The 27,854-nt window shown below is 36.7% G+C and overlaps 4 protein-coding genes across 4 annotated transcripts; all 4 read right to left on the reverse strand.

The window, feature by feature from the left end:
- Positions 1-670: 670 nt before the first annotated feature.
- On the reverse strand, positions 671-4,130 carry LOC116300576 (growth arrest and DNA damage-inducible protein GADD45 gamma). The gene is made up of 5 exons (XM_031709461.2): positions 3,948-4,130; positions 3,282-3,407; positions 2,795-2,915; positions 2,416-2,496; positions 671-2,290 (listed from the first exon to the last, which is right to left on the reverse strand). The coding sequence occupies exons 1-5, from the start codon at positions 3,986-3,988 to the stop codon at positions 2,207-2,209; spliced, it is 453 nt and encodes a 150-aa protein (XP_031565321.2). The 5' UTR covers positions 3,989-4,130; the 3' UTR covers positions 671-2,206.
- An 897-nt stretch (positions 4,131-5,027) lies between these two features.
- On the reverse strand, positions 5,028-9,460 carry LOC148909253 (uncharacterized). Its single transcript, XM_089034527.1, has 4 exons — positions 9,192-9,460; positions 8,945-9,081; positions 7,572-8,552; positions 5,028-7,436 (listed from the first exon to the last, which is right to left on the reverse strand). The coding sequence occupies exons 1-4, from the start codon at positions 9,232-9,234 to the stop codon at positions 5,412-5,414; spliced, it is 3,186 nt and encodes a 1,061-aa protein (XP_088890653.1). The 5' UTR covers positions 9,235-9,460; the 3' UTR covers positions 5,028-5,411.
- A 2,091-nt stretch (positions 9,461-11,551) lies between these two features.
- On the reverse strand, positions 11,552-16,849 carry LOC116300608 (uncharacterized). Its single transcript, XM_031709512.2, has 3 exons — positions 16,606-16,849; positions 13,726-14,037; positions 11,552-12,440 (listed from the first exon to the last, which is right to left on the reverse strand). Exons 1-3 carry the CDS (start codon positions 16,724-16,726, stop codon positions 12,268-12,270), a joined length of 606 nt encoding a protein of 201 aa, XP_031565372.1. The 5' UTR covers positions 16,727-16,849; the 3' UTR covers positions 11,552-12,267.
- Positions 16,850-23,131: 6,282 nt separating this feature from the next.
- On the reverse strand, positions 23,132-27,323 carry LOC116300603 (uncharacterized). Its single transcript, XM_031709501.1, has 2 exons — positions 26,596-27,323; positions 23,132-23,870 (listed from the first exon to the last, which is right to left on the reverse strand). Exons 1-2 carry the CDS (start codon positions 27,178-27,180, stop codon positions 23,574-23,576), a joined length of 882 nt encoding a protein of 293 aa, XP_031565361.1. The 5' UTR covers positions 27,181-27,323; the 3' UTR covers positions 23,132-23,573.
- Between the last annotated feature and the right edge of the window lie 531 nt (positions 27,324-27,854).

Genomic DNA, 27,854 nt, shown 5'->3' on the forward strand with positions numbered 1-27,854 from the left:
ATATAGGATTAATTAGGCAGCTATATAATTAATAGATAATGGGATTTCATGCTCCCCAATTCCTAGAAAAATTCCTCTGACTGCCAAATTGGACTCGGCCTACGGCCTCATCCAATTTTGGCAGTCAGAGGAATTTTCCTCATCCAATTATTTCTTAATTGGACAGCATGGAGTCCTATTACATATACTAATTGTTATGTCATGTCACACTTTCAACCATCTGAGTTTTAGAGAACTTGAACAACTGGAAAATCAAGTTCAAGTTTATTCACAATCAAACTACAAAATGATAACACTTGCAATTATATTTAGATAATGTAAAGGTAGCATATTGCAATATTTTTGCCAAGGTCATCAAGAAAACCATTATTTAACATTGACATTCAATTCCAGTCACTGTGAATCTCAAAAATTTGAGCACTTTTCATGCATTTACATACTTTTTTGTTTTGTTTGTTCGTCATAATTGTTTCAGACATTTTGTTTTCCTCCCTCCATAAAAATTGAGTGCTGTGTGTCCTAATATTAATAGTGCATGTATTGGTAGTGCATGTAGCTGCCAATATTGCAGAAGAACCTCATATGGAGAGGGATTGTCATAAAATATGTTATATACGTTTTTAGCCATATTTCTTTCCCATTTTATAAAATCAATACGATCCACAGAAAGTACTAGACTATACTTTTATTTTTATAATTTTTCATCATTTTTTTAATATAAGAGGTAAACAGTCAACTGACCCTCTTCATAATACAAACAGCTCAACATTTTTTTGAACTCTTCAACTTGATAATTATGTAGCTATACAATAGCTTATGAATACAAAAACTGTTTTTATTTTCTTTCTCATTCACTGAATGAATACCAAGGACATATTACCATGCATAAAGTCAACACAATTGTTTGTCAACAAACCAAAACAATAGGTTATATAAAACTCTACTGGTACAATAAATATACCTCTGTCAATTTATAATATTATCAATAATAATAAATCTTAATAACTATTTGAGTTCTTTGTTTTACTCGCTCTTTTGTATTAATTTTTTAAAACATAATTGCCTAAAAGCATTTTTTCCCTTTTTGACGTACTTTTTTGTTTTGTTTTTCACTTTTTTATTTTTTCACTTGAATTTTTCCTTTTTTGAACATTTAAAGCAACTTACTATAATATGCTTGCCTGAATCCCGAAGAGGAAAAAATAAGAAGAAAAAAATGATAATATTTTAAAAGATGTAGATAACAACTAGTTTTGGAACTAGCTTGAACAGCCTCGGTGTTTTTTAGTTGAAACAAATGTGTCCTAGGAGTCAAAGGTTTGATTGACTCCGACAAGGGACTAACGTCCAAAACGTCAGTCTACTATCTTTCGTACCTACGGTGATAAAATTATCTACTACAACACATTTGTTTCATAATACTTTAAAGATTAATTCACAAATTCAAGTGTTTAAAATAAAAATCTCTTATTGTTATTTTCCTCAAAATAAATTATAGAAGACTTCTTAGGTTCAAAATAATTTTCTAGATTTTTTAAAAGTGCAAATGAACCCTTCGACAATACTTTCAGTACTGGTTCTGCATAAAGTAAATAGTTGAATGGTATAATATTTCTTGATTTGAGTGATGCGTCTCTAAGTTATGAAGGTTTATACTTCCAATATGCTAATAAGTGTGACGTCAGGTAAGGTATTTGAGTGTTTTTGTTGTAACTAGTAATACTAAATGCTGGCCATTTTGAAAATACAAATTCAAAATTGCTTTCATGTAAAACATGAGTAAAATAATGATGCTTTTTAAATACTGTTTCTATGAACCAGTTCAATTTTGTATATTTAATTAAGCCTTAATAGACGTCACACTTATTCGCATATTGGAAGTATAAACCTTTATAACTTAGAGACGCATCACTCAAATCAAGAAATATTTTACCAATCAACTATTTACTTTATGTAGAATTAGTACTGAAAGTATTGTCGAAGGGTTCATTTGCACTTTAAGCATGTCAGTGAATGTTTTCTTAAATAAATATAAGTTACTAAGTGCTGCCATTTTCAATAATCAAGAAGTATTAACACTTCAAGGCAAGGAATTGGATTTTAGAATGCTTATGGCATTGCATCATCAAGCCAAGGTCAACTTGTGCAGCTGCTTTTGTACGATCCACACACTCCAGCAGTCCATTCGTAAAGTTCTTAGATGGATTTATGCCAGCTTTAATAGTGGTGCTGGTACTTGTTGACTAAATCTCAAAAGCTTTTCCATCGAGGGTCCACTGCTGTCTTTACCCTACAAGTAGAATAAAGAGTTAAGCATGCTTGAATTAATCATTCATTTATTCAGTTTTCATGTTCATTTATTCATTCATAGTTGGGTAATAGTTTAAATGTTGTGGCATTGAACTTGACATTTACCTTGATGAGAACACAATGGATGGTATCAGGGTGGTTCCAGCTATAACCTGCTAGGAACATCAGTCTTATGCTGCTATCCACCTGAAATATCAGGAAAAATTATTAGAAAATCCAGCAACCCATTTAAGTGTGCAACTCGTTGAGTGCACAACCCAAGTAACTGCACAACCCATTTAACTGCACAACCTATTTAACTGCACAACCCATTTAACTGCAAAACCCATTTAAATACATAAACTTTTTAAGTCTTTATAAGAAGCCACTGAAGTAATCCAATATTTTGTTCTAAGTTTATGAAGCTTATTCTAGCATATTTGTTTCTGAAGGATAGCATAAATTTTTTCCACTTCTGTAAGACACAAATATAAATTTTTCGTACCTTGATAACTGGAATAGGGAATTCCCAGCAAAACGCTTCTATTAGTCGACAATGAACCTGAATACCAGGATCTGCTCTTTTATTATCCACCAGAATGCAGAGAACAACATCGTCTGGATTTCTATTTAAAAAAATAAAGAATTCAATTAAATATAAACTAAATGTAGTAAACAATAAATAAAGAATCCAAGATATTTCTGAAGTTTAGCATTGTAAATTCTGGGGGGGAAAATGATGGATTAAAGCGAAAAATGAATGTTAACTAACAATTTTTTCCATTCGATTGGTCATGTCAAGTTTTTAGGAAAAAAATGAAAAATATAACACTTGGAAAAACAATGAACTGTAAATAGTTTGAAATTCACATAAACACCCAAATTCACTAAACATGAAATTGAAAGTTTTTCGAGCTACAAATGAAATAAAATTCTTGGTTTTAGTTTTGTTTAGACTACTAGTAACGTAGCTTATGTTAATAAAAACTTACTGATCTAGCTGCTCCGCTGCAGAGTGAACACCGCTAGCGAACTCTCCACGTCCTCGTGCAGACTGCATAGCGTCTTGTAGAGCCCACTGCAGTGACATATTCCTCTTCATAATAGTTTGAGGATCGCTGAAATCAAGGTAAAATGAGTTGAGCTTAATTTTACAGCACTGCCTCTTGAGTATCATGTCTGATAATGTTAAAGTCCAACGTTAGGTTGACGTTCTTGCATGTGATTTGACTTCGTTTCATCCTCCCAAAAAATCTATTTCCGAATCAGGAAAAGTATTTTTAGCAGAAAAAAATATACGGAAATAAATTTTAAATTGATTTTATGGCTTCCTAATTGAAGCACGGTTGTGGTTGGTTAAATCAGAGATTCTGCGGGATGCAACGACATCTTATATATTTAGCTAGTACACGTAAAGTACGAGTGATGTAATATCCTGTAACACTGAATCAGTTCTAGCATTTATAACTCGCTTTTGTATGAATCCTTGAGATTTATATTTTCATATATATAACTGAATTGAGGATATTTTTGTTGCAAACGGTTCTGCAATCCCTTAATCAAGGTTTATAGAGTGCATTTTTGAAGTCACGAGACTTGGAGACAAGAGTTCGCATGAAGTCCCGTGCTGACGGAACTTGAAAGTGAATTTTACTTACCTAAATGGCGACGGTTCGAGGTCGTAATCCTCTTCCCTCATGATCGAGAGACCGCGAGTCGAATTCAGTGTCTTGTTGGCTCTATCAGTCGTTTTACTAGAGTTCTAATCGAGTTTTCCCGGGAACATTCGCCTACACAACACCTTCCAACTACTATATCTTTGAATCAATGATCAAATCTGCTGAAGTTTTACATTTTGTGGTGCAACGACCAGTCACGTGTGACGGACTTTACAGTAATTCCCCCTGGTGGGAGGGGTGTCGCCGATATTTTAAATTTAAGAGGGGATGTCAGCAAAAATCGAACATTTTGTGGCAACGGTCGAAAAATCGATTTCGCTCATATTCTAACCTTAGGTAGACCTTATTCTAACTAGAACCACTATGTAGTTTGTTTTTAAAAATATCGCTTATTTTACGAGAAAAACGAGGAAATTGATTTTTGCGGATTTCAGCCTTTTGACGGCGGAAAGAAATCGACTACTTCAGAGCCTTCGCGTCGCAAAGAAAAGTAATTCAGACATATAAAACCATTATAATCTTATCAATTGGTATCTAAACTTGTTTTAGGAAAATGTTCAGCTATCTCAGTTTCCTTTTTCAAGACGAAAAAAATTGTTTTTTGACCCATACATTTTACAATACCAAGAGTATAGAAAGTTTAAAAAAATATTTTGGTATGTGCTATATAAAATAATGGGCTAAAATTTGGGCTAGTTAAAGTTAAGATGCTATATAATCTTATTCCACTGAAATTTGGTTGGGTAAATTATTTATCGCGTAAATAAAAAGCTTGAAATTCTTAAAAAATTCAGCGATTTCTCTGTCGGCAAAGATCAGTCGATTTCAATAGTTCTGCACAAACAACGCAATAAATCCGAGTTTGTTCGTTTTTCGAGCAATAATCTAAAGCAAAAATACTTTAAAAGGCCTAAGTTATTATTTTTAAGATAACGAAGAATCTTTTGAGGCTCAGATTCAAACACGCTTTGCTATTCGCGACTGAGAAGTGGACTGAGTATTGTAAGCAAACTTGAATAACTAACAAAGTGTCTAACGATTACAGTAGGGATTGCTCACCATATTTTCGGATTACTTCAGACTATTCTGCTTTAACCGTTGAATATTATTTATAGTTAGGTGAAGAATAAGTAGTCGTTCTATTTTTCTTGCTCCTACCATGATAAATTGGGAAAGGAAGGTAATCTGAGATGTAAACATGTAATCCACAATGCATGCCGCTTAAAACAATACACGTCACCAGTGACACCAAACTGACAGTGACATCTGATTATAAGATATCGTCGTGTGTTTCATATTTTTGAGATGAATTTCCTAGGTAACTGAGGATAAACTAACAAACTTTACCTTCAAGAGAGACAGACTGTCTGACACTTCAAACGTGCTAATTAGCGAACGTTTCAAAATAAACGTGGAAATCGCTGTATTTTCCATAAGAGATGTTCAGGTTCTCGCACTGCAAATACAGGTGTTGACTAATTCTTGCAGGAGATGTAAGTATGGCTTCTTGCGTCTTGTCTTAATGTGAGACGTCTCAAGCTCGAAGGAGGCACAGATTTCCTGAAGCATTTGGATTGAAAAAGATGATAGCTTGGATTTGGATGCCATTTCGCAGATATTGTAATGATCAAACATGATTGGATGTTGTGCAGAAACCAGTTCCATTACTTCATTCATTACATGAAACGATTCTTTTTCTTTGTTTTCCTCATTTTTCTTCATTTCATCGTTGTCTTCGTCATCAGCTGAGCCTAGCTTCTTTTTTCTTGCCAAACGCGAGAAAAAGCCTGCAATTTGTTGCGACGTAAGATATTCATTCTTATTGAACATACTTGAGCCATCTTTGTTTTTGGCCCTTCTCATGGTCTGGGCCACAGCTGCAGGATTGGCCTTCCTTCCAGTTGATTCTCCGTTTTCAAAAATATCGGTTAGATAGTTTTTCTGTGCTTCATTAAATCTTCTTCGTTTTGCTGCTGATTTTAGTGCCCATCCTTTAGGAAGCACTTGATCATGATCTAGATTGACGGTAGTGTCCCCATCTATCTGAGGAACGTCAGTAGCACCATGCTCTAGCTTTGTAGCGTACATAATCATAGCTCTGTCATACAGAGTTTCATGCTCAAGAACATATTTGTGGCTTCCATAATCAATATGCTTTTCGAGAGAAGAATATCTCTGAAAAGACATAATACAGCCTTCTTCGGGGCAAAAGAATAACGCATTTTCGTCATCTCGACCAATTTTCGCGCCCTCACTATCTTCGTCTTGGTTATCTTCTGTTAAGTTGACATCATCATCATTATCATCATCGTCATCATCATCATCATCATTATCCTTAACTTTTTTTACCTTCTGCAGTGACTCAGCTTTAAGAGCGGGTTTTTTTGTCGGCATTTTTCTTGCTTTGATGGAAAGAAAGGTAACCTTTGATACTTCATAATCTGGAATCTTGTTGAGCTTTGGCAATTTGTTGGGCAGATTAAAGCTACTCCAAGGCATAAATTTGCCAGCACCAATTTCATAAGCCCTCCAAACTGTAATTCCTTCATTGCTGTAAGCGATGTTGTTAATAAAGCTCACACCTTCCCATTTTTCTGATAAGTCTGGAGAAGCTTGAGCGCCGCACAGTGTTACTCTTACCCCAGGGATTCCTCCAAATGACTCCATAGCACACTTCATTTGTTGAGCAGTATCTATATCATGTCCTGAGTTTAAATACTTCTTCATATGATTCTTGATAGTTGCAGCCTTTCTATCGCATGCGCCTTTGCCGCCCTGCGGGTCTGAGAAATCAATGCGCACTAGATTAAAGTCATTTTGTGATGCAACCTGATAAATGCCAAGGATTGTCGATGCAGAATGATAACATCCGGCATTATCTTGTCTGAGGTAAAGAGAGGTAATGTCAGAAGTGATGCTCTTAAGTTGCTGTAGAACGTCGTCAAAAATAGCCAGAACAGCAGGACTGTCCTGAATGCAGCTTTCAAATATATGTACAAACGTCAACATTTTCATTTCTCCTTCATCTGTTTTGGTCATGGCAACAGTTATGTGCCAGGGGATCCCGCGCTTACCAAACCAGTCTTGCTGGCTTTCTCGGAACTTTCTTGGCAAAAACTTCATTGCCCAGTCGGAAACTAAAAGCACTGCCTCCTTTCTTAAATCTTTAATAATTTCTTGCCTTGCTTGATCTTGATTAATTGATCGTAAAAGATGGGACTTCCAGGCCTCGATGTTCTGCGCGGACTGGGAGATCAAGAACTCCATTTCTCCTTTATCTTCCAAGGTGCATCTAGTGCTTTCTACTACGCATTTTATTTCTTTCAGAGTTACAGGAAATAAGTTACATCTATCGCATTTCAGGTCATGCTCGTGGTCACAGTCAACCATGTGGTCATCTTCACTTGGATAACTTAGGGCGTGCGTTCTGCAATGATCTGCAACTTTTGAGCTTTTGGTAACGTGAACCTTCAACAAAACATTATAACGATATTATGCATGTATTTCATGATGCTCATTGGTTTGGAGCTTGGGATTTTACTGCAGCGTGCGCTTTCAATAATGAATTGTTGCAGAATAACTGAAAGTGAACATTTAGTTTACCTTATAGTCGCCTTTGAAGTAACGCTTTGCTAGTTTGAGATTCTGCTTTATTTCCTTCGCCCAAGTAAGCCCATTCCCGTAAGTGTCTCCAAGCTTTTCAACCAACTCTTCAAGATCATCAAAGGCTTTTGCTCCAAGTGCTGAAAAGTTGTCTAAGCCCTGTAAAGATTTGCGTATTGAAGCTGAACATACGCTGAGAACTCTGCATAACGAACTACGACTCATTGGTTTGAAACCTGTCTCTTGACAATAGCTTTGGTACTGACAAATAATTTGCTCAGGTATCAAAGATCGTATAACATTTGGGATCCTGATTTCTGTTTGTGACGATAACTTAAGCGTTTTCTCGCCAAATGGCAAATCTTGTACAATATGTGAGCTGGTAATGAATATAATGAAGTGCTCAAGCTTTTCTGGTTGAACGTACATTCGCGTGTTCTTAGTGGAAGGTAAAACTGCCCCTCTGCCGTGGAGTAAAAGGTGGTGTCTTGCAAGATTGAAGCGATATCTTGTCAAACTAGGTATCCACCTGCGAAGCTCTTTAAAACTCAATTTGTCCGCCATGATGGATAATATCTGTCTGCGGGTGCTCCAAGAACTGCTGTTATTGTAGCATTCAGATAAAGCCTCCATAAGGGAGTTATCAACACTACATTTATTAGACTTCGTTTCTTTCAATGCAGAAAATAGCATTTCAGAATCTTCAGGAGCAATCTCCTTCAGGCATGCATCTACAACCTGTTGCGTTTTCCGGATATGAAAACGCTTTGTGCGCTCTGATGTTTGTTCCCATGGCAACGAAAGAGAATGACGAATAGAGCTAATGTCCCGTGAACAAAGGAAGGCATTCAATTTTTCTTTTGGGGAAGGAACAACCTCCATTTCTTCCACAGTGACGGATAAGTAAGAAGATTCGCTTGGTTGATACAGACTTGTAGGCGTGGAGAACTTTGGATTAAACGTCACCTCCTCCTTTTCGTCCTAAAATTATTTAACAGAAAAAATAATTTAAAAAAATATAAGAAAATGAACGCACTTCTAATTCTGATTTCATTTATCGGTAGAATACGTAAATTCCCGACCCACAAAAACATGTAAAATACGCATTAACGTTTTGTTGATTTTCAGAGTTTCCCACTTCCTCTCCCTTCCCTTCCCACTCCCCTTCCCATTTCCCGCTCCACACTTTTTCATATTATACCAATCCGCCGCCACTCGCGCCGCCTTTACTAATTTAATCTGATTACCAAACCGACTAACAAATAAACAAATATAAAATAACCAAGGGTTTTGAAAACAGCACTAACGCACAAAAATAATTTATTTTAGTAATAAAAGCATTCCTTCAGTTTTCAAGGAGAAAAGATATTTACCAGCGACAAATTACTTATTTGCTCAACAATCCTCTGTTCATCCAGTTCCTGTTTTTGGGAGGCGCTGGTGGTGACCGGAGTCTGTGGATCGGAGTCTTCGAGTTGTTTAAGAGTTTTTCTGCAATTTATGCACATTCCTACAAGTAAATGAAAGAAACATTTTTATTACTATAAAAGTATTTCATAGAAAGAAAAAATGCGCAAATCAAACCTCGAGGATCATTAGGAATGCAAACTTGTTACTGACCTGAACCTACTTGTAGGAATACGCCAGTCTTATTTAATATCATAGACGAATCGGATTTTCCTATTCCTCTTTCAAATCTCGGCCATTTTCCTTTGGTCTTTTGATGCTTAGATATTTCAACAGGTACTCTGCACCTTGTATTGCAACCTCTTGTCCATCCCAATCCTAATTTTGAACGATGGAATGGACATATTGACCACGTATCAACATCATTTGGACAAACAAATATGGCTGCCCGACTCAAGATCAAGTCAACTTCATTTTCGGGGCCAGAGAACGCAAAGGCGGTCTTGTGGTCGAAAATTTCCTTTCTGCAGGCCAATAAAGGGATTATGGTAGTATCTCGTTTCCTGTCCTTTGGATCGAACCCACAGCTTCCTCCAACCAAAGATTTAAAAGAGCAACTAGCTTCCATTTTATGTTTACAAGCACCTTAAGCAACAACACCAACTCGCATCTGAATTTTTGTTATTGTATTTCTATTCTATCTAGCAGTGGAAAACAACATGCATAACTAGAATCAGATGTCACTGTCAGTTTGGTGTCACTGGTGACGTGTATTGTTTTAAGCGGCATGCATTGTGGATTACATGTTTACATCTCAGATTACCGTCCTTTCCCAATTTATCATGGTAGGAGCAAGAAAAATAGAACGACTACTTATTCTTCACCTAACTATAAATAATATTCAACGGTTAAAGCAGAATAGTCTGAAGTAATCCGAAAATATGGTGAGCAATCCCTACTGTAATCGTTAGACACTTTGTTAGTTATTCAAGTTTGCTTACAATACTCAGTCCACTTCTCAGTCGCAAATAGCAAAGCGTGTTTGAATCTGAGCCTCAAAAGATTCTTCGTTATCTTAAAAATAATAACTTAGGCCTTTTAAAGTATTTTTGCTTTAGATTATTGCTCGAAAAACGAACAAACTCGGATTTATTGCGTTGTTTGTGCAGAACTATTGAAATCGACTGATCTTTGCCGACAGAGAAATCGCTGAATTTTTTAAGAATTTCAAGCTTTTTATTTACGCGATAAATAATTTACCCAACCAAATTTCAGTGGAATGAGATTATATAGCATCTTAACTTTAACTAGCCCAAATTTTAGCCCATTATTTTATATAGCACATACCAAAATATTTTTTTAAACTTTCTATACTCTTGGTATTGTAAAATGTATGGGTCAAAAAAAATATTTTTTCGTCTTGAAAAAGGAAACTGAGATAGCTGAACATTTTCCTAAAACAAGTTTAGATACCAATTGATAAGATTATAATGGTTTTATATGTCTGAATTACTTTTCTTTGCGACGCGAAGGCTCTGAAGTAGTCGATTTCTTTCCGCCGTCAAAAGGCTGAAATCCGCAAAAATCAATTTCCTCGTTTTTCTCGTAAAATAAGCGATATTTTTAAAAACAAACTACATAGTGGTTCTAGTTAGAATAAGGTCTACCTAAGGTTAGAATATGAGCGAAATCGATTTTTCGACCGTTGCCACAAAATTTCAAAATTGTTCGATTTTTGCTGACATCCCCTCTTAAATTTTTCACTCACAGAAAAGTATTTCTGCAGCTATTAAATTTAAATAAAGAGGATTATATTATTTTAATGTTAAGTATGTATTCTTCTAATTTATATCTTCAAAAAGTGGTATTATCTAGTGTTTGGTTAAAATATCTCGTTAACCCTCCCCTCCGGGGAAAGCAAATTAAATCATGAATGCGGAACCAGACAGTGGGCGTATTAAATGCGTCACACTCGCCACGTGTTTTTCGTGGAATAACAACCTTGACAAGATCATACAAGTCGGATATTTAAAATTCAATTATAAGAATGGAATAAAAAAGTTGTATTTTTAAAAGAAATGAAGAATTCTTCTCAATATTTTACAGAAATAGTTTAGCATTTTTCTTGCATATGTGCTTTTTAACATAACACGAATTAACGCAGAATTCAAAATTCCCAAACAGGGTGACGGACAGAGACAGACAGACAGAGGTATATTATCAGGCAGACAGACAGAGACAACAAATATTGTGTTGCTCTTTCAATCGGTAAAAACCCTTTATCTTCTGCTTGTCAACGAAATTAGAGCATTACTTCATAGTAAAATTAACATCAATTTATCAAGAAGATCAACGTGGGTTCTGCCGAGTGAAGCATTGCGTGATAGCCCCCCACAAAATCTGTATTAGGAGGCCAACACATAGCAGGCTACAAATATCCCAATTATGCAGAAAATTTGCCATGAATGCTAAAGTGTAGGTTTCCAACTGTTTTTTTTTTTAATATTATTATTATTTTATTTTTGTTTACCAGCTGAGAGCTATTTTTGAAGCAACAAAGAATAGAGTATTGGTGCGTGTGTTTTCAGTTTATTTTACGATAAAATTGCTACAAAGGGTAAAGGTTATCTCGTAGATCTTATAAATCATACATTTTTGCTCAAATAAAATTAACTGAATTAACCCAAATAACGACAATAACAATCTTTGGTTCAGAATATGTTTTTACCACAAAATTTATGCATTGGTAGTATTTGGATAGGCTGATCTCTGAGAAAATTTTTGGAACTAGTGGTGAGGGTAGAGGGGATCTTTTTCCAATTCATTAAATACTGCTGTCAAGATCTGTGCCTCCCGTATAGTTCGTTAAAATTATTTCCCCCGTATTATTCCCCCACATTATACGTACAACCAAATAAAAATCATCTGCTAGATTTGTTTACTCTCACAAGTATTTCATAAGAGCTATCTTAGGTCAATTCCCAAGGTTTGTAGATACCTGGGTTATAAATTTAGCTTGGTTTTTAGCTATCATAAGGCTTTTTGTAAAACAATGAAATTTTTAAATAGTTCAAACATTTTAAACTTGTGGATACTAAAAGTCAATATTTCATGTAAAACTGTTTACAAGTGAATGAACTACGTCTTCTTTAACATTCAGCTCTAACTTACACAAAGTATTCACCTAACATGCTATGCTATGGACACATTTCTTTAGCCACATCATCATGCAGTGCAGAATGTGTGGCTAATGTGAAAACAGTCAACAATACTCCAGGTCTCAAAGCCATCAAATGAGCCGGGACAAAGACCCATCTCCCTCCATTTCTCGGTACATTTTCCTCTGCCGCAGGTATAAAATCAACATGATGATGAAGGCAAGAGCAAAAATGATATCAAAGGCTACTGCAACCCATTTGTAGCGCCTTTCTGCATGGAGTTCATCTTTGCAGGTGTGACAGTCTAAAAAAAATAATATCAATTAGTGTTAATCTTATATTTCATCCCCTTGGAAATACAACCAATAAGAAGAAAGAAAAGTAGTGTATATTTGGCAAAATTGCATAGTTCCTTTCCATCAGGCATTGCAGTCTAGGTGCATTTTCAATGGTGCGAGATGAAAAAAATACTGTTTGGTTGATAGCACATGAAGGGCAGTAAGTCATAATTATGGATCAAACAGGTGATTGATACCAATAGTAAGAATGCTCTCTGGTTGATGACAGCACATGACGGGCAGTGTTTGCCTGACATTGTAGTCTGGTAATGAGATTCATTTAAATGATTGACACCAAGCAATAGAATAATCTCTGGTTTATAGCACATCACTCCTGGATGGGTGGATGGCTTAATGCCTAACAGGTTTTGCAACCCTATTGATAAGGCAGCTTACAAATCAATTAGAAATTCAACAGAATTTCGAAATTAGTTGATTTATGTGGAGGGAGGAAAACCAGACAACCCGAAGGAAAAGCCTTGAAGCACAGGAGAAAACCAACGACGAGTCAACTCACATTTATGACACCAAGCCTGGCAGGGCTTGAACCTTGGTGTGATCATATTGGTGAGGGATGGCACATTAGCAGTGCATGAAACCAGTGCTTCCCTGAATGTTTAGTTGTCATTGTAGGCTGTTAATAATACAGGGTATTACAGGGGCTATGTGTGATGTGTGATTCAAGCTAAGATGAATGTGTGATATGTGGAATTAGTAAAATGTAAAGTGTGATGTGTTAATTCAGGTTTACTTAGATGCGTCATTCTCCTCTTAAAATGTAAAATTTGTAAAATTCCTGATTGATTATAGTGTGCCCTTAAATTATATGTGACGTGTCAATTTTAGACATTTAGATTATTAAACTGTAAAATGTGCTGCTAACCCTCCTTGTCAGTACCACCCTGATAATATTAATCTTAATCAAACTTATTGATACTAAGCAATAGAATACTCTCTGGTTTATAGCATATGATGGGCAATGTTGGCTTGTCATTCTAGTCTGGTAATGAGATTTGTTCGACTGACTGATACCAAGCAATAGAATAATCTCTGGTTGATAGCATATGATGGGCAGTTTTTGCTTGTCATTGTAGTCTGGTAATGAGATTTATTTGAAGTCTGACTGATATCAAGCAATAGAATGCTCTCTGATTGATAACACATGATGGGTAGTGTTTGCCTATAATCTTATTTTGGTAATAAGATTCATTCAACTGATTGATACCAAGAATATCATATTCATATTCTTACCTTTGCTATGTCCAGTCGGTCCAGGTTTCGTTGGCGTTGCTGTGGTGTAGTTGCTTGGAGAAGCAGTTGTATAGTTTCCTGGTTGAGGAGTGGTGTAGTTTCCCGGTTGAGGAGTGGTGTAGTTTCCTGGTTGAGGAGTGGTGTGGTTACTTGGTAGAGGAGTGGTGTGGTTACTTGGTAGAGGAGTGGAGGTGTGGTTCTGTGATGTTGTTGGAGCGACTGTGGTTCCATTTGTAGGTTCCATTGTACTGGTCTGATTGGTTGTTGAAGTTGGTGTTGTTACGTTTGCCCTTGTGGTTGGTGTTGGTTTAGCTGCAAATTAAGCATTAAGAAACGCTTACCATGTGATTTATAGACAAGCGGATGTTTGGAGAGCATGAGATAAAATTTTGAAAATTATGGGCCATAAGCAAGTGCTCTCCCATTAACCCAAGATTTAATAAAATTAAGCAGTGAATGAAATGAAACCATTGGTTTCTTTTGTCTTGTTCTAGGTATGTAAATACTCCTTTCTACCACCTCTTTCTCTTCTGCTCCAACGAAGGACTAGCGTCATCTTTTCACAGTGTAAAATTTACTCGTTTTTTTCTCCTTTAGATCCTTATCATCAAAATACTTAGCAATAAACAAATTGTTGCTTTAAGTTTACATGATGTGTGAACAATGACAACTAAGGTTTTGGCCCATTCAAGAGCAGCGTTTTATCAGGGAAGCTTCTCGTTGAACCTACTGTCTGCCTGTAGGGAATGGCTGAGGGTAGGTGGTTAAGCGACAAACTTATAGGGACTACTATGAATAAACCAACGCTTGACTACACATTATCACAAGGTCGGTAATCTGATCTGCAAATGTTTCTGTATTTAAAAAAAAATATTAGAATTTTATTTTAATAACTTTAAAGTGCTACTACGACGAAAATCGCTCAGACTTGGATTCAGCTGAAACTTCCTAAAAATACTCTTTATAGGTCCAATATCACTGTATGAAGTGTTTTCTCGATATTCAGTACGAAAGTATGATATTTTTACGATTATTTTTTGGAGTCTGTGACGTCATACACTCAACATCAAACATTGCTACATATATTTATTTGTATATGAATCCTTAATTTATTTTATTCCTATGAAGCCCAAAGGGTGGCTAATGTGCTTATTTCACATTACTTGCGACTACAATTTATATTTTGGGGTGTTTGGGTATTTCTTTCTCCCTTTACTACTGATATTTTGATCATAAACTACAAAGAAATGTATGGAGCGATGTTCGATGTTGAGTGTATGACATCACAGACTCCAAAAAATAATCGTAAAAATATCATACTTTCGTCCTGAAAATCGAGAAAACACTTCATACAGTGATTATTGGACCTTTGTACCCTGCGAGCAGAGTCTCCTTTTAACTCCTATACGGGCGAGAGAAGGAAAGGAGACTCTGCAGAAATCGTGTACAATTTTATTTGAGCATGCGCAGCGGTTGCTAAGAAACTAACTCGTTCACAAGCTCACTCGTTTCATAAATGGTTTCCGGTTCCTGTCCGAACACGATTACCGCTTAAAACATGTTTTTAGAGTCATGACCTCAGTGAAAGATGATCTCGTGTTCTTCTTTCACTGCTTCATCAAGCTTAGCAGTTTGAAGCACTATTTTTTCACAAGCGGAAATTTGGTCGCTCATCAGTGCCTGGAGCGGAGTTATTGCCACCAAAAGAGGATTTTTAGGGTATCGACTAGTGTTTGGATCGATTTCTTGAAGATGTTTGATCATCGGAGTTACAAGCTGGAAAATAAGTGACTTTGCATGACCTGTCGGCAGCGAAACAAACAGGTCTTTGGCATCCATAAAACTTTCTAGCGATTTCCTTTGATGAGTAATTGGTTGAAATTGATTTTTGTTTTGATAAAACGTGATATAGATCGCTTTCGAAATTACAGTTTGGGATACGATGCGGGCTCAATTTTGGTCATCGGCCATATTTTTTAATACAGACTCGCGCATCAAAACCAGTTTAAACCAGTATGAAACCTGAAATTATGCATCTCATTATCCAGATTCTTGGATAATGGCACTACAAAAGAAATACACGATTTCTGCAGTCTCCTTTCCTTCTCTCGCCCGTATAGGAGTTAAAAGGAGACTCTGCTCGCAGGGTAGGACCTTTGAAGAGTATTCTTAGGAAGTTTCAGCTGAATCCAAGTTTGAGCGATTTTCGTCGTAGTAGCACTTTAAAAATTATGAATTAAAAATTAATTATTCATATAATTTTTTTAGAAAACATATTTTTAAATATATTTTTTTACGATCTACCCCACTTTCGTTTAGGTTGCATGCATACTAGAAAAACAAAATGACAGACGCAAAAGAATTTGCCGATCAAATTTGTTCTATTTTCGTGGGCATCTTTTAAGTTCTTTCGATGATTTTCTGAATCGATCGACGTCTTTTAATTTCGTAAGCTACATCAACATGATTTGCGGAATTTATATTTCTATTCCTTTATATTTACTTTGCTTGTTTTATAGGAAAACCAAAGACAAAACTTGATTATTTGCAAGATCTTATAGCTTTCGAACAATGCATTTTGGCTTATTTTTGGCGTAAGCTAAACCTTAGCTTTATCTTGTGTCTTCCAAGAACAAAATTATGCCGACTTAGCTAAAATTAAAATCAATATTTTCCGTTTTTAAGACAGAAGTGATGTGCGAATGACACGACTAGACTTTTCCTGGTTCGATTTAAGTGGAAAAATTGCCTTAATCTAACAAAAAACTGCCGACAGAACAAGAAAAGTCTTGAAAGTTCTGCACAAATTTCTTAGAAATGAAAAAGCGAACTAGGACAACGAGAATATGATATTCTTAACAAATGAAATTCTAAACTTACTTGTTGAAGTACTGTCTCCATTCGCAGTTGTAGTTTTCACGATAAGAACCAAAAAGAAGAGAACAAGAAGTCGGTAGAAGTAAAACAGAAACTTGGACGCCATTTTTTGATGTTTTTTCATCTTCTTTCTTGGTTATAAGTTCATGTTCTATATACACCAAACTGCCAATTCGGACTATATATTTTTCTTGTATTTATGTGATTTGGCATCATTTGCTGTCATTGGGTGTCATTCCCCATCATTCGCCACCATTCCCCTTCATTCCCGTCAGTCACCGTCATAAGACATCTCACTATCTTTGACCATGATTGACTATGATTGACATTCATTCACCATCATTGCCCATCATGGACCATCATTGACCATCATTGACCATCATTGACCATCATTGACCATCATTGACCATCATTGACCATCATTGACCATCATTGACCATCATTAGACATCATTAGACATCATTCACCGTCATTAACCATCATTGACCATCATTGACCATCATTGACCATCATTGACCATCATTGACCATCATTGACCATCATTCACCATCATTCACCATCATTGACCATCATTGACCATCATTGACCATCATTGACCGTCATTGACCATCATTCACCGTCATTAGACATCATTGACCATCATTGACCATCATTGACCATCATTCACCATCATTCACCATCATTGACCATCATTAGACATCATTGACCATCATTAGACATCATTAGACATCATTCACCGTCATTAGACATCATTCACCATCATTGACCAACATTAGACATCACTGGCCGTAATTGACCATCATTAGACATCATTCACCGTCATTAGACATCATTGACCATCATTGACCATCATTCACCATCATTCACCATCATTCACCGTCATTCATTATCATTGACCATCATTGACCATCATTGACCATCATTAACCATCATTAACCATCATTCACCATCATTAGACATCATTGACCATCATTGACCATCATTACACATCATTCACGGTCATTAGACATCATTGACCATCATTGACCATCATTGACCATCATTGACCATTATTAGACATCATTAGACATCATTGACCATCATTGACCATCATTGACCATCATTGACCATCATTAACCATCATTGACCATCATTGACCATCATTGACCATCATTGACCATCATTGACCATCATTGACCATCATTGACCATCATTGACCATCATTGACCATCATTGACCATCATTGACCATCATTGACCATCATTAACCATCATTGACCATCATTGACTATCATTGACCATCATTGACCATCATTGACCATCATTCACCATCATTAGACATCAATGGCCGTAATTAGACATCATTGACCATCATTGACCATCATTCACCATCATTCACCGTCATTAGACATCATTGACCATCATTAGACGTCATTCATACGCTCGGGCTGACGTAATATTATACGTTATCGAGCTTCCTGAAGGTCGTTTACAAAGCAAGTACAATAGACGAAAAATTGGGGGAAAACATTGAATATACTTTTAACATGTATGCGATCGTTTACGATGATTAAAAACACAACAACACTTTACAACAGGGGCCAAACAAAACAAGAGAAACAAACAAAAGAGTGGATGGGAAAATGTTTGAACAGTTCGGGATATACACCTACTTGCAAAAACATTGTCATACGAAAATAGAACATTAGTGATTTAGTGTGATAGGAATTATATTAAAAAACAAAAGACCACTGAAGCTGAACTTTTTCTTTTGGCTTTTAATGTATTCATTTCTCACTAAATCACTAATGTTCTAATATCGTATGACAACGTTCTTGCAAGTACTGTAGATATATCCCTGATAAACAGAAAAGCCGCGATAACTGTATCCCCTCCCCTCCCGTACCCATGAAACTTAATTTTTCGCGGGTTAGCACCAGAATCCGATGCAACATTTAAAAGATGGACATTATCCTAACAGTAAGCCAGATAAAGTGTTCTACGGCGATTTCTACGGCGTCTTAGTAAAAATGCTTGATACGATCGTGAGAAAAGTGCTTTATGTTACTTATATGTGAATAACTCAAAGAAAACGCCCAGTGATCCAAGAAACGAGCCATAAGCCCACACTTGTGGAAGTCCATGAGACAAGGCAACTCCATTGAAATTTTTGTAGTGTCCTCAGCTGTGTGTACGAAATCCAGAAGTCACATCAACAATATCTACTGTACATGCCACCTTACAGCCCTGGTGAGGACATCAGTGGACGACTGTATCTCCTGTGCGAGATCATCAGACAACGAATGACCTGAAAGATTGGCAGGCACGCCAGAACACTTCGCCAGAGAGGGGCTTATGTAACGCAGGTCACCTATGTAGTAGCGTGGCCATTAGCTTCAGTTTTTCAGCCATCTGCTTATTAGATAAGCCTAATGAGCCTATGCTTTTAGTCAACATGGTCAATGATGGTCAGTGATGTCTAATGACGGTGAATGATGGTCAATGATGGTCAATGATGGTCAATGATGTACACTGATTGTCAATGATGTCTAATGACGGTGAATGATGGTCAATGATGGTCAATGATGTCTAATGACGGTGAATGATGGTGAATGATGGTCAATGATGGTCAATGATGGTGAATGATGGTCAATGATGGTGAATGACGGTGAATGATGGTGAATGACGGTGAATGATGTCTAATGATGGTCAATTACGGCCAGTGATGTCTAATGTTGGTCAATGATGGTGAATGATGTCTAATGATGGTGAATGATGGTGAATGATGGTGAATGATGGTGAATGACGGTCAATGATGGTCAATGATGGTCAATGATGATGAATGATGGTGAATGACGGTGAATGATGGTCAATGATGGTCAATGATGGTCAATGACGGTCAATGATGGTCAATGATGGTCAATGATGTCTAATGATGTCTAATGATGGTGAATGATGTCTAATGATCTCTTATGATGGTGAATGATGGTGAATGATGGTGAATGATGGTGAATGATGGTGAATGATGGTGAATGATGGTCAATGATGGTCAATGATGGTCAATGATGGTCAATGATGGTCAATGATGGTCAATGATGGTCAATGATGGTCAATGATGGTCAATGATGGTCAATGATGGTCAATGATGGTCAATGATGGTCAATGATGGTCAATGATGTCTAATGATGGTGAATGATGTCTAATGACCGTGAATGATGTCTAAAGATGGTCAATGATGGTCAATGATGGTCAATGATGTCTAATGACGGTGAATGATGTCTAATGATGTCTAACGATGGTGAATGATGGCGAATAATGTCTAATGACCGTGAATGATGTCTAATGATGTCTAATGATGGTCAATGATGGTCAATGATGGTCAATGATGGTCAATGATGGTCAATGATGGTCATTGATGGCCAATGATGGCCAATGATGGCCAATGATGGTCAATGATGGTCAATGATGGTCAATGATGGTCAATGATGGTCAATGATGGTCAATGATGGTCAATGATGGTCAATGATGGTCAATGATGGTCAATGATGGTCAATGATGGTCAATGATGGCCAATGATGGCCAATGATGGCCAATGATGGCCAATGATGGCCAATGATGGTCAATGATGGTCAATGATGGTCAATGATGGTCAATGATGGTCAATGATGGTCAATGATGGTCAATGATGGTCAATGATGGTCAATGATGGTCAATGATGGTTAATGATGGTGAATGATGGTCAATGATGTCTAATGACCGTGAATGATGGTCAATGATAATCAATGATGGTGAATGATGGTGAATGATGTCTAATGATGGTCAATGATGTCTAATGACGGTGAATGATGGTGAATAATGGTCAATGATGGTCAATGATGGTGAATGATGGTCAATGATGGTCAATGATGTCTAATGACGGTGAATGATGGTGAATGATGGTGAATGATGGTGAATGATGGTGAATGATGGTGAATGATGGTGAATGATGGTGAATGATGGTGAATGATGGTGAATGATGGTGAATGATGTCTAATGACCGTGAATGATGTCTTATAATGATGTCTAATGATGGTGAATGATGGTCAATGATGGTCAATGATGGTCAATGATGGCCAATGATGTCTAATGATGGTCAATGATGGTCATTGATGTCTAATGATGGTCAATGATGTCTAATGATGGTGAATGATGGTGAATGATGGTGAATGATGGTGAATGATGGTCAATGATGGTCAATGATGTCTAATGACGGTGAATGATGGTCAATGACGGTCAATGATGGTGAATGATGGTCAATGATGGTGAATGATGGTGAATGATGGTGAATGATGGTCAATGATGGTCAATGATGGTCAATGATGGTCAATGATGGTCAATGATGGTGAATGATGGTTAATGACGGTGAATGATGTCTAATGATGTCTAATGATGGTCAATGATGGTCAATGATGGTCAATGATGGTCAATGATGGTCAATGATGGTCAATGATGGTCAATGATGGTCAATGATGGTCCATGATGGGCAATGATGGTGAATGAATGTCAATCATAGTCAATCATGGTCAAAGATAGTGAGATTTCTTATGACGGTGACTGACGGGAATGAAGGGAAATGGTGGCGAATGATGGGGAATGACACCCAATGACAGCAAATGATGCCAAATCACATAAATACAAGAAAAATATATAGTCCGAATTGGCAGTTTGGTGTATATAGAACATGAACGTATTACCTCTTTCTTTACCTTTCTGGGAAAATCACGTGACCTCATCCACAGGGAACCCATGAACTCATGGAAGCGAATCTTTGTTTACAATGTATAGAGTGTGTGCAACCATGTGACTCCAGATCCCTGGAGATATGAATAACAATGAAACAGCCGCTATCTTGCCTGATCTAACAAGAGAAACTATGAGGAATGCTTTGTTATCCTCAACTAAGATGGCAGCAATGACGTAACATGCACACGCTCTAGATATGTTTTCCTTGTTAGGGGAGTAGGTTATGGGTCATTGGTTGTCTATGCCTGGGGGTAGGTAGGGGTACCTTGGAATAAAACTAGATGGGGACCTAAAATATCCAGAATAGGCTTAGCTTTCTTAAAGTTTACCGCCACCTGGTTGGCTCAGTTGGTTGAGCATCAGACTTTCGTGCTGGAGATCATGGTTGGAGTAGGTCCAGGCCAGACCAACACTCAGGGTCTTAAACTAACTGAGGTGCTGCCTTTGTAATAGCGACTACAAATAGTTAGACCTTCACATGGATCGGATGACAACATAATATGGCAGTCTCTCCACACTACCACAGTACCTCACCATGCAACAGAGGGACATAAAAGAACCACTGAGGTTGATTGGGATGGGTATGGGGATTTTACAGGGTAAGAATTTGGAGCAATGTACCTCAAAGGGGACCCTGATATTGTGCAGCACCAGCTTGCAGGCAAAATCTCAAATAAATAAAAGTTCTTTTTGATACTCCACCCCCTAAAAGTTGTGTTATCAAGCAGCTTCCAGTGAGTTTGGCGACTGGTTATTAAGAGGGTGGGAGCTGGTGCAAATTTGTGGTGGGCCACCAATGGACCCTTCTCAAAAATTAAGTTGGATGCAATGCTAGCATGGAAATACAAAAGAAATACGACAAATTCCATTGTGATTTCTTTTGCCAGGCCAACATAATTTTGAGATGGGTCCATTGATGGCCAACCCCAAATTGAGAAGGGTCCATTTTTATGTAAGAAGAAAAACAGGGTCATATATGTTTATGCAACTAAAAGTGTGTATATAGTAAGGAGAAATGATGTTAAGCAATACTGAAATATGAGGGATGGGGCAGCTGAACAAACTCAAGGTCAACCAATCAGAATTGAGGATTCTACGATGTATTTTAATTAGAAAACCCATGAAATTTGAACTTTTCATGATTCTACAACTTGATTTACAGGCTAGTTGAACTCAGGGCAGAATCCCATTTCACTTGAGAAGAGAAATTTACATCGTACTCAACCCCTGCCTGGAAAATGCTAACCCAAAATAGGTGACCCATGATTCCTTTCAGTGAACACAGTTAAATCAGCTTGTACTGTTTTTGCATCAGCTTCCCTGCCCCTCTATATGACTGCTCCTCGTACAAGTATGTGTGACTAGCTTCTTGGTGCAAATCTCCAATATTAGATATATATTTACTTGTCTTGACCTCAAATCTTCAGCAGGTGTAAAATGCAACATTCGATCCCTTTACATTCATGCCTAAATATTATTTTGCTGCTTGAATTTTGATCATCCAATGATAAAACAGAAAAGTAAACTGATAATCGACATCGGTGTTTTCCTTAATATTCATCAAAGCAGAGGAACAGCTGATTAAACAAAATTAGTTTTAAATTTTCCAGCCAGTTACCCTCCAAAAAGCAGAGCATTATGGAAGATGTGAAAAAGGCAGATATTTCCAAGATTTATCATAAAAGCTATGGTTTTGCCAAAATTTAGACCAGAAAATGAAACCCCATTCAAGACCCTGTTTAGGACTCAATAAGAAAGATGATATAGCATTTGATGTTAATTTTACTTTAATGACATGCATTCTTGTTCTTCACTTATTTCTTTTACTTAAAAATAAGCAAATACAAAATAATATCTATAGCAACCCTTGAAGACAGAGTCAATGTCACAGTGTCCTGTGTCATGTTTAACCAGGTTTATTTTCTATTGTTTGCCAATGGGATTCGTTAAAAACATTAATCTTAAGGTCCTGATTCCCATCAATGGACAACTTAGAAAGCGATGAATTAAATATCTCACTCATATGATAGACATAATCTTCAAATATTAGCTTGTTCAATGACCTTAAACAAATTTCCTTACAACTGACTTTCTTTAGTAAGGTTCTACGACTGCATTAAAGGAATCTCTGTAACATAAAAAGTCCTCATTAAAAATCAAATTGTCAATCCTTAAATGTAACTATAATGTATATAGTTCAGTATCCATACTTTAGATCTGTGTGGCAGCCTCCTGTATGGGACGATCCAGTTTAGCTTTGATGATCATATTTTGCAGTCTATTCAAGCCCTTTTTCAGGGAGTCTTGATGCCGTTTCACCTCGGACATTCCTTCATAAAGATTTTTTTCATACTCTGATACTTGTTTGTTACTCTGTCGTAGGTCTTCATCTTTCTTGTCTTGTACATAGCAGTTGTCAATTGGCCTCTGTTTAATGTTCATGTGTTTACCACGAATTTTTGTTAGCTCAAGATTTAACTGGTTGAGATTGGCAGTTGAATCTTGAAGCTGAGGAAGACAAATAAAAAATATTTTCAATGATATGTTTCTTTAGCTACAATCATTGGCAAATTATTGGTACAGTACGTTGTGTTGTTGTTGTTTTTTTCAGACAAAGTACTTTTTACACTAGTACATATCAATACTACCCCCTTCTGATTCAGTCTTTTGGGTGCACAAGCACTTACGAATACACTTTCATTTCACAGTAATGATGGTGTTGGGGAATTTTGATTCATAAAAATCTGAAATCATCCTTTTTGTTTGAAATTATAACATTGTACCAAGTAATTCTGGCAACGATTGTATATAACTCAATGAATAAAATCAGAGTGAAACAAATGGACCTTTATATATTTTTTTGGGATAGTGGAATACAAGTAGCAATAAAAATTATACAAGTGTCCTTAAATTTGAAAATATAATACTACTTTTCATAAGACTGAAATGGGGAAGCTTGGAAATTTTTTAAGTTCTAGCAAAACATGAGGGAAGATAAAGCTCACTAGGCTCAAAGGCTATTGTTGAAAGATATCTGGTTTTTTTTGTATGCATGAGCTTTATTTTCTTTATCATAAGGGGAAACACTCTTCAACATTCATACTTAATGTGCTTCACAATCATTATAGTTGGTGGCATATTAAGGTGTCCTCAGCTGTCATGCAGCTTGCAATCATAAGAGGATTGTTAATTACTACATTAACATCCAATTGAGTTAGGCAGTAAAACAAGGAGATGATCCCCTAATTTTCACCTAGAGTCTGTCATAAAACCTAATGTTTGACAGGATGAAGCAATGGAACAAGAAAGAAAAATCTAGACAATTCCTTGAGTAATTATTTTTTTCAATGGTAAATATGCAATAGAGTCTTTTCAAAATTGTCTTGGACCAAAAGGAGTCTATAATATCTATTATATTTATTTACCTATTTCAACAACATGAAAAAATACTAGCAGAGGAGGTAAGGAATGTCATCACAAGTTTTCCCAATTAAACTCTATATGCAAAATGACATACACATGATGCTGGCAGCCCAATGATGTGTTATGTTTAGCCATGGTAACAATAATTTTAATATTCAAGTTGTCCGCATGTTATTGGTTTAAAAAGTAAATGTCTAACCAGCTTGCTTTTATTCTCTAAAAATCTGGAAGAGATTTGACAGCCAGAGTATTCATTAACAGAAAATAGATCCAACTAGTATGAATCTATTACCCTGTCTTATCACTAAACTACAATTTTATTATAATCAACTTGTCAGCAATGATGATTGTGAATTTTTGAAATTTCAGCTGGACTTTTCGTTGGTAAATCATGTGGGAAATCATTTTAGTAAATTTATGGAGAACAATTATTGGATGTATAAAATGAAAAAATAATTTATGTTTAATGAGAAAAAAAGAATACTTATCATAATTAAAAGATATTGTAAAAGTGTGCAAAATATAAATAAGATGAGAATCAAACCCAAAAAGGTAACAATACATTTTGTGCATATGTTTTAACATACAGTCAATTCAAAAAATGTTGTCGTCGACCAATTCAAGCCTACGCGACTGGACTGACAGGAACTCTGGGTAGTAACCACTGAAGCCGAGTTGACTCCATAATTTCATCTGACTAGTTATGCCTGGTTTACAGCACGAACGTTCGTAGGCGAGCGGGAAGTGTTGAAGGAGACGTTTTTAAATGCCTTCATATTTTCGGAATTGTGAACTGAATCATAACTACTTCGTTTTTCTTCTCCTAAACCCAAAGACATGCATTTGATGGATTGTTTCTCACCATAATTATCTTTTACTAGCGGGAACAATTTATTCAGAACGAATAATTAACCGCTTCAGTGATTTTTACCCATATTCCTTTTGGTCCAGTCGCGTAGGCTTGAGCCGGTCGACAACAACGTTTTTTGAATCGACTGTATATAAACTCAAAGTCACATTGGAACTTTAAAATGTTGCACATAGTAATTAAACTGTAGAATTCTTCGAAAATGAAAAACACCATTTATCATTGGTTGTCAATGGAAACAAATCATGGTGCAGAAGTAGGCTATAGGAGTGATGATGGTTATCAATTGGTGTGTTTAAACCCTCCTCTGTGATTGGCAAACGTCCACCCTCCATCTCAACCCTCCTCGCCCTTACTTATTAACAGTATTAATAATTGTGTGAATCTTAGGCAAGGCAAAGGCAAAGGCAATTTATTGTCACCGTGTAAATCAGTTTTACATTGCTTAAAAGACAATAAACTCTTATTTTAGTCTCCTCCCAACCCCCCCCCCCCCCCCCAACCCCAAACACACACTCCCTCAGCATCGAAAAGAACTTACCCTCCCCCTCCCAAAAAAAGTTGTACCCCCATTAATGAATAAAAGTTAGATAACCATGCAATGGTACACCCACTATATAATAAACGTGCACACAGACAATACCTCTGTGCACATATGAACTTAAGCCAGGAAAAAGATAGAAAAATTATGATGATATGAGTGACCAAATCTATACAAAATGTCTTCTCAACTAAAGTTTTTATCAAACTAACCAAGCAAGAAATATCTTGAAAGCCTCTTTGAAGTTATTGACGGCGTTTCCAAAGACAACACACAAATATATATAATGGACATGTTATATACCAGGGGAAGGGATCCTCCCGTACTCTAGCTATAACGACAAGAGAGACAGAAATACGGCTCGAGTAGAAATTAAGCTGTCAAAAAGATAATATCATTACCTTGGAAAGCGAGGTAGTGATTGTTTGATCTTGATTCTTGATTTTCTGTGGTAGTTCACTGTAGCCATGCTTATCCATCAGTTCCTTCAAACTTTCAGCAAGCTGACGTTCAGTCACCTCTTGGAGGTACGTCTTGTGAATGATCCAAGCAGCGTCGATATACAGCTTTAAATCCCTCTTTCCCCAGTCATTATAGGCCCGATCACTGCACAGCTCTTCGGCTGTCTGGTTCCAGAATCTCCAATATTCTCTGGTCATCTCAGCGTCTTGTACTTCTATTTCTCGATCAGAGAAAATCCGAATACCCCTGCGTCTGGCAAACGGATATTTATCCCCGGGAACAATCTCTGGGAGCTTTTCTGCTACCTTTGCAGATGCTTTAGACCTCTTGGACTTCTTCCTCGGTGGTTCAGCGACTTCTTTCTCGCCATTTTCGTTTGGATTTTTAGGGACACCGGCTTCAAGTCCACCGTCAGGAGCCTGGCTTGCAGATGGTAGCTCGTCTTTCGCTCTTGAATCTACCCCTTCCTCGTCTTGATTCTCGTCATTTTGGACTGGTACTGGTACAGATTCTTCATTACTCATGGCTGAAGTTTCTCTAGACGTTGGATTTTCAGAGATCTGAGGTTAAGGAGGTGAAAATGAGAGAATTCAAAGAGAGTAATAGAGGTTCTTGTATTTCTTTGAGAGCAACGCGAATCGGCGTCCTTCTAATCCAATCGAGTGACCACCCCTCCCTATTGGTCACCAGGCTACTCGCGATATATCACGCGGTACCCGCATAATCCCGAAAATCCACGCGATTAGTCCCGCAACAAGTTCCACTAAATTCTCACAAAATATTTTTCCGAAGGATCTTCATACTAAGTTTATAATGTTAATATTTCATGGTGTACAAAGTGCATAATGTAGGGTTAAACTCAGGGAACCATAGCAGCCACATAGCAGACAGGGAGGTTTAGTAGCTCTATAGCCCCAACTCCCCCCCCATCCATTGACCAAGATTTTTCACATTTCATTTTGTATGCTGGCATGGCTATTAGCAAATATTATAAAGCTACACTAGTGCATGCTGAAAAAACCAACTAATGTCCACATGCCCTTGCAAATGATGAAATAAACTTTGGGCTCAAGATTAAAGACCGAAGAAAATTATGAATTACAAAGTAAATACGTATAATTGATGTGTAAATACGTATAAATGATCAATAAATAGTTTAAGAAAAAAAACCCCTGCAGTTTGACAATTGTTTATATAT

This window comes from Actinia tenebrosa, unplaced genomic scaffold, assembly GCF_029948245.1.
Source record: "Actinia tenebrosa isolate PJP-AT-01 unplaced genomic scaffold, QUT_ActTen_1.0 PGA_scaffold2__45_contigs__length_23673736, whole genome shotgun sequence".
NCBI lineage: Eukaryota > Metazoa > Cnidaria > Anthozoa > Actiniaria > Actiniidae > Actinia > Actinia tenebrosa.

Coding starts and splice junctions, on each gene's coding strand:
- LOC116300603 (XM_031709501.1), bottom strand. CDS start 27,180: ATGAGTAATGAAGAATCTGTACCAGTACCAGTCCAAAATGACGAGAAT. Junction 23,871..26,595: donor TCACTACCTCGCTTTCCAAG/GTAATGATATTA, acceptor TGTCTTCCTCAG/CTTCAAGATTCAACTGCCAA.
- LOC116300608 (XM_031709512.2), bottom strand. CDS start 16,726: ATGAAAAAACATCAAAAAATGGCGTCCAAGTTTCTGTTTTACTTCTAC. Junction 14,038..16,605: donor TGGAGACAGTACTTCAACAA/GTAAGTTTAGAA, acceptor CTTAATTTGCAG/CTAAACCAACACCAACCACA. Junction 12,441..13,725: donor ACCGACTGGACATAGCAAAG/GTAAGAATATGA, acceptor TATTTTTTTTAG/ACTGTCACACCTGCAAAGAT.
- LOC148909253 (XM_089034527.1), bottom strand. CDS start 9,234: ATGATATTAAATAAGACTGGCGTATTCCTACAAGTAGGTTCAG. Junction 8,553..8,944: donor AAATAAGTAATTTGTCGCTG/GTAAATATCTTT, acceptor AAATAATTTTAG/GACGAAAAGGAGGAGGTGAC. Junction 7,437..7,571: donor ACTTCAAAGGCGACTATAAG/GTAAACTAAATG, acceptor GTTTTGTTGAAG/GTTCACGTTACCAAAAGCTC.
- LOC116300576 (XM_031709461.2), bottom strand. CDS start 3,988: ATGAGGGAAGAGGATTACGACCTCGAACCGTCGCCATTTAG. Junction 2,916..3,281: donor GCAGCGGAGCAGCTAGATCA/GTAAGTTTTTAT, acceptor TTTTTTAAATAG/AAATCCAGACGATGTTGTTC. Junction 2,291..2,415: donor TCCATTGTGTTCTCATCAAG/GTAAATGTCAAG, acceptor TTCTACTTGTAG/GGTAAAGACAGCAGTGGACC.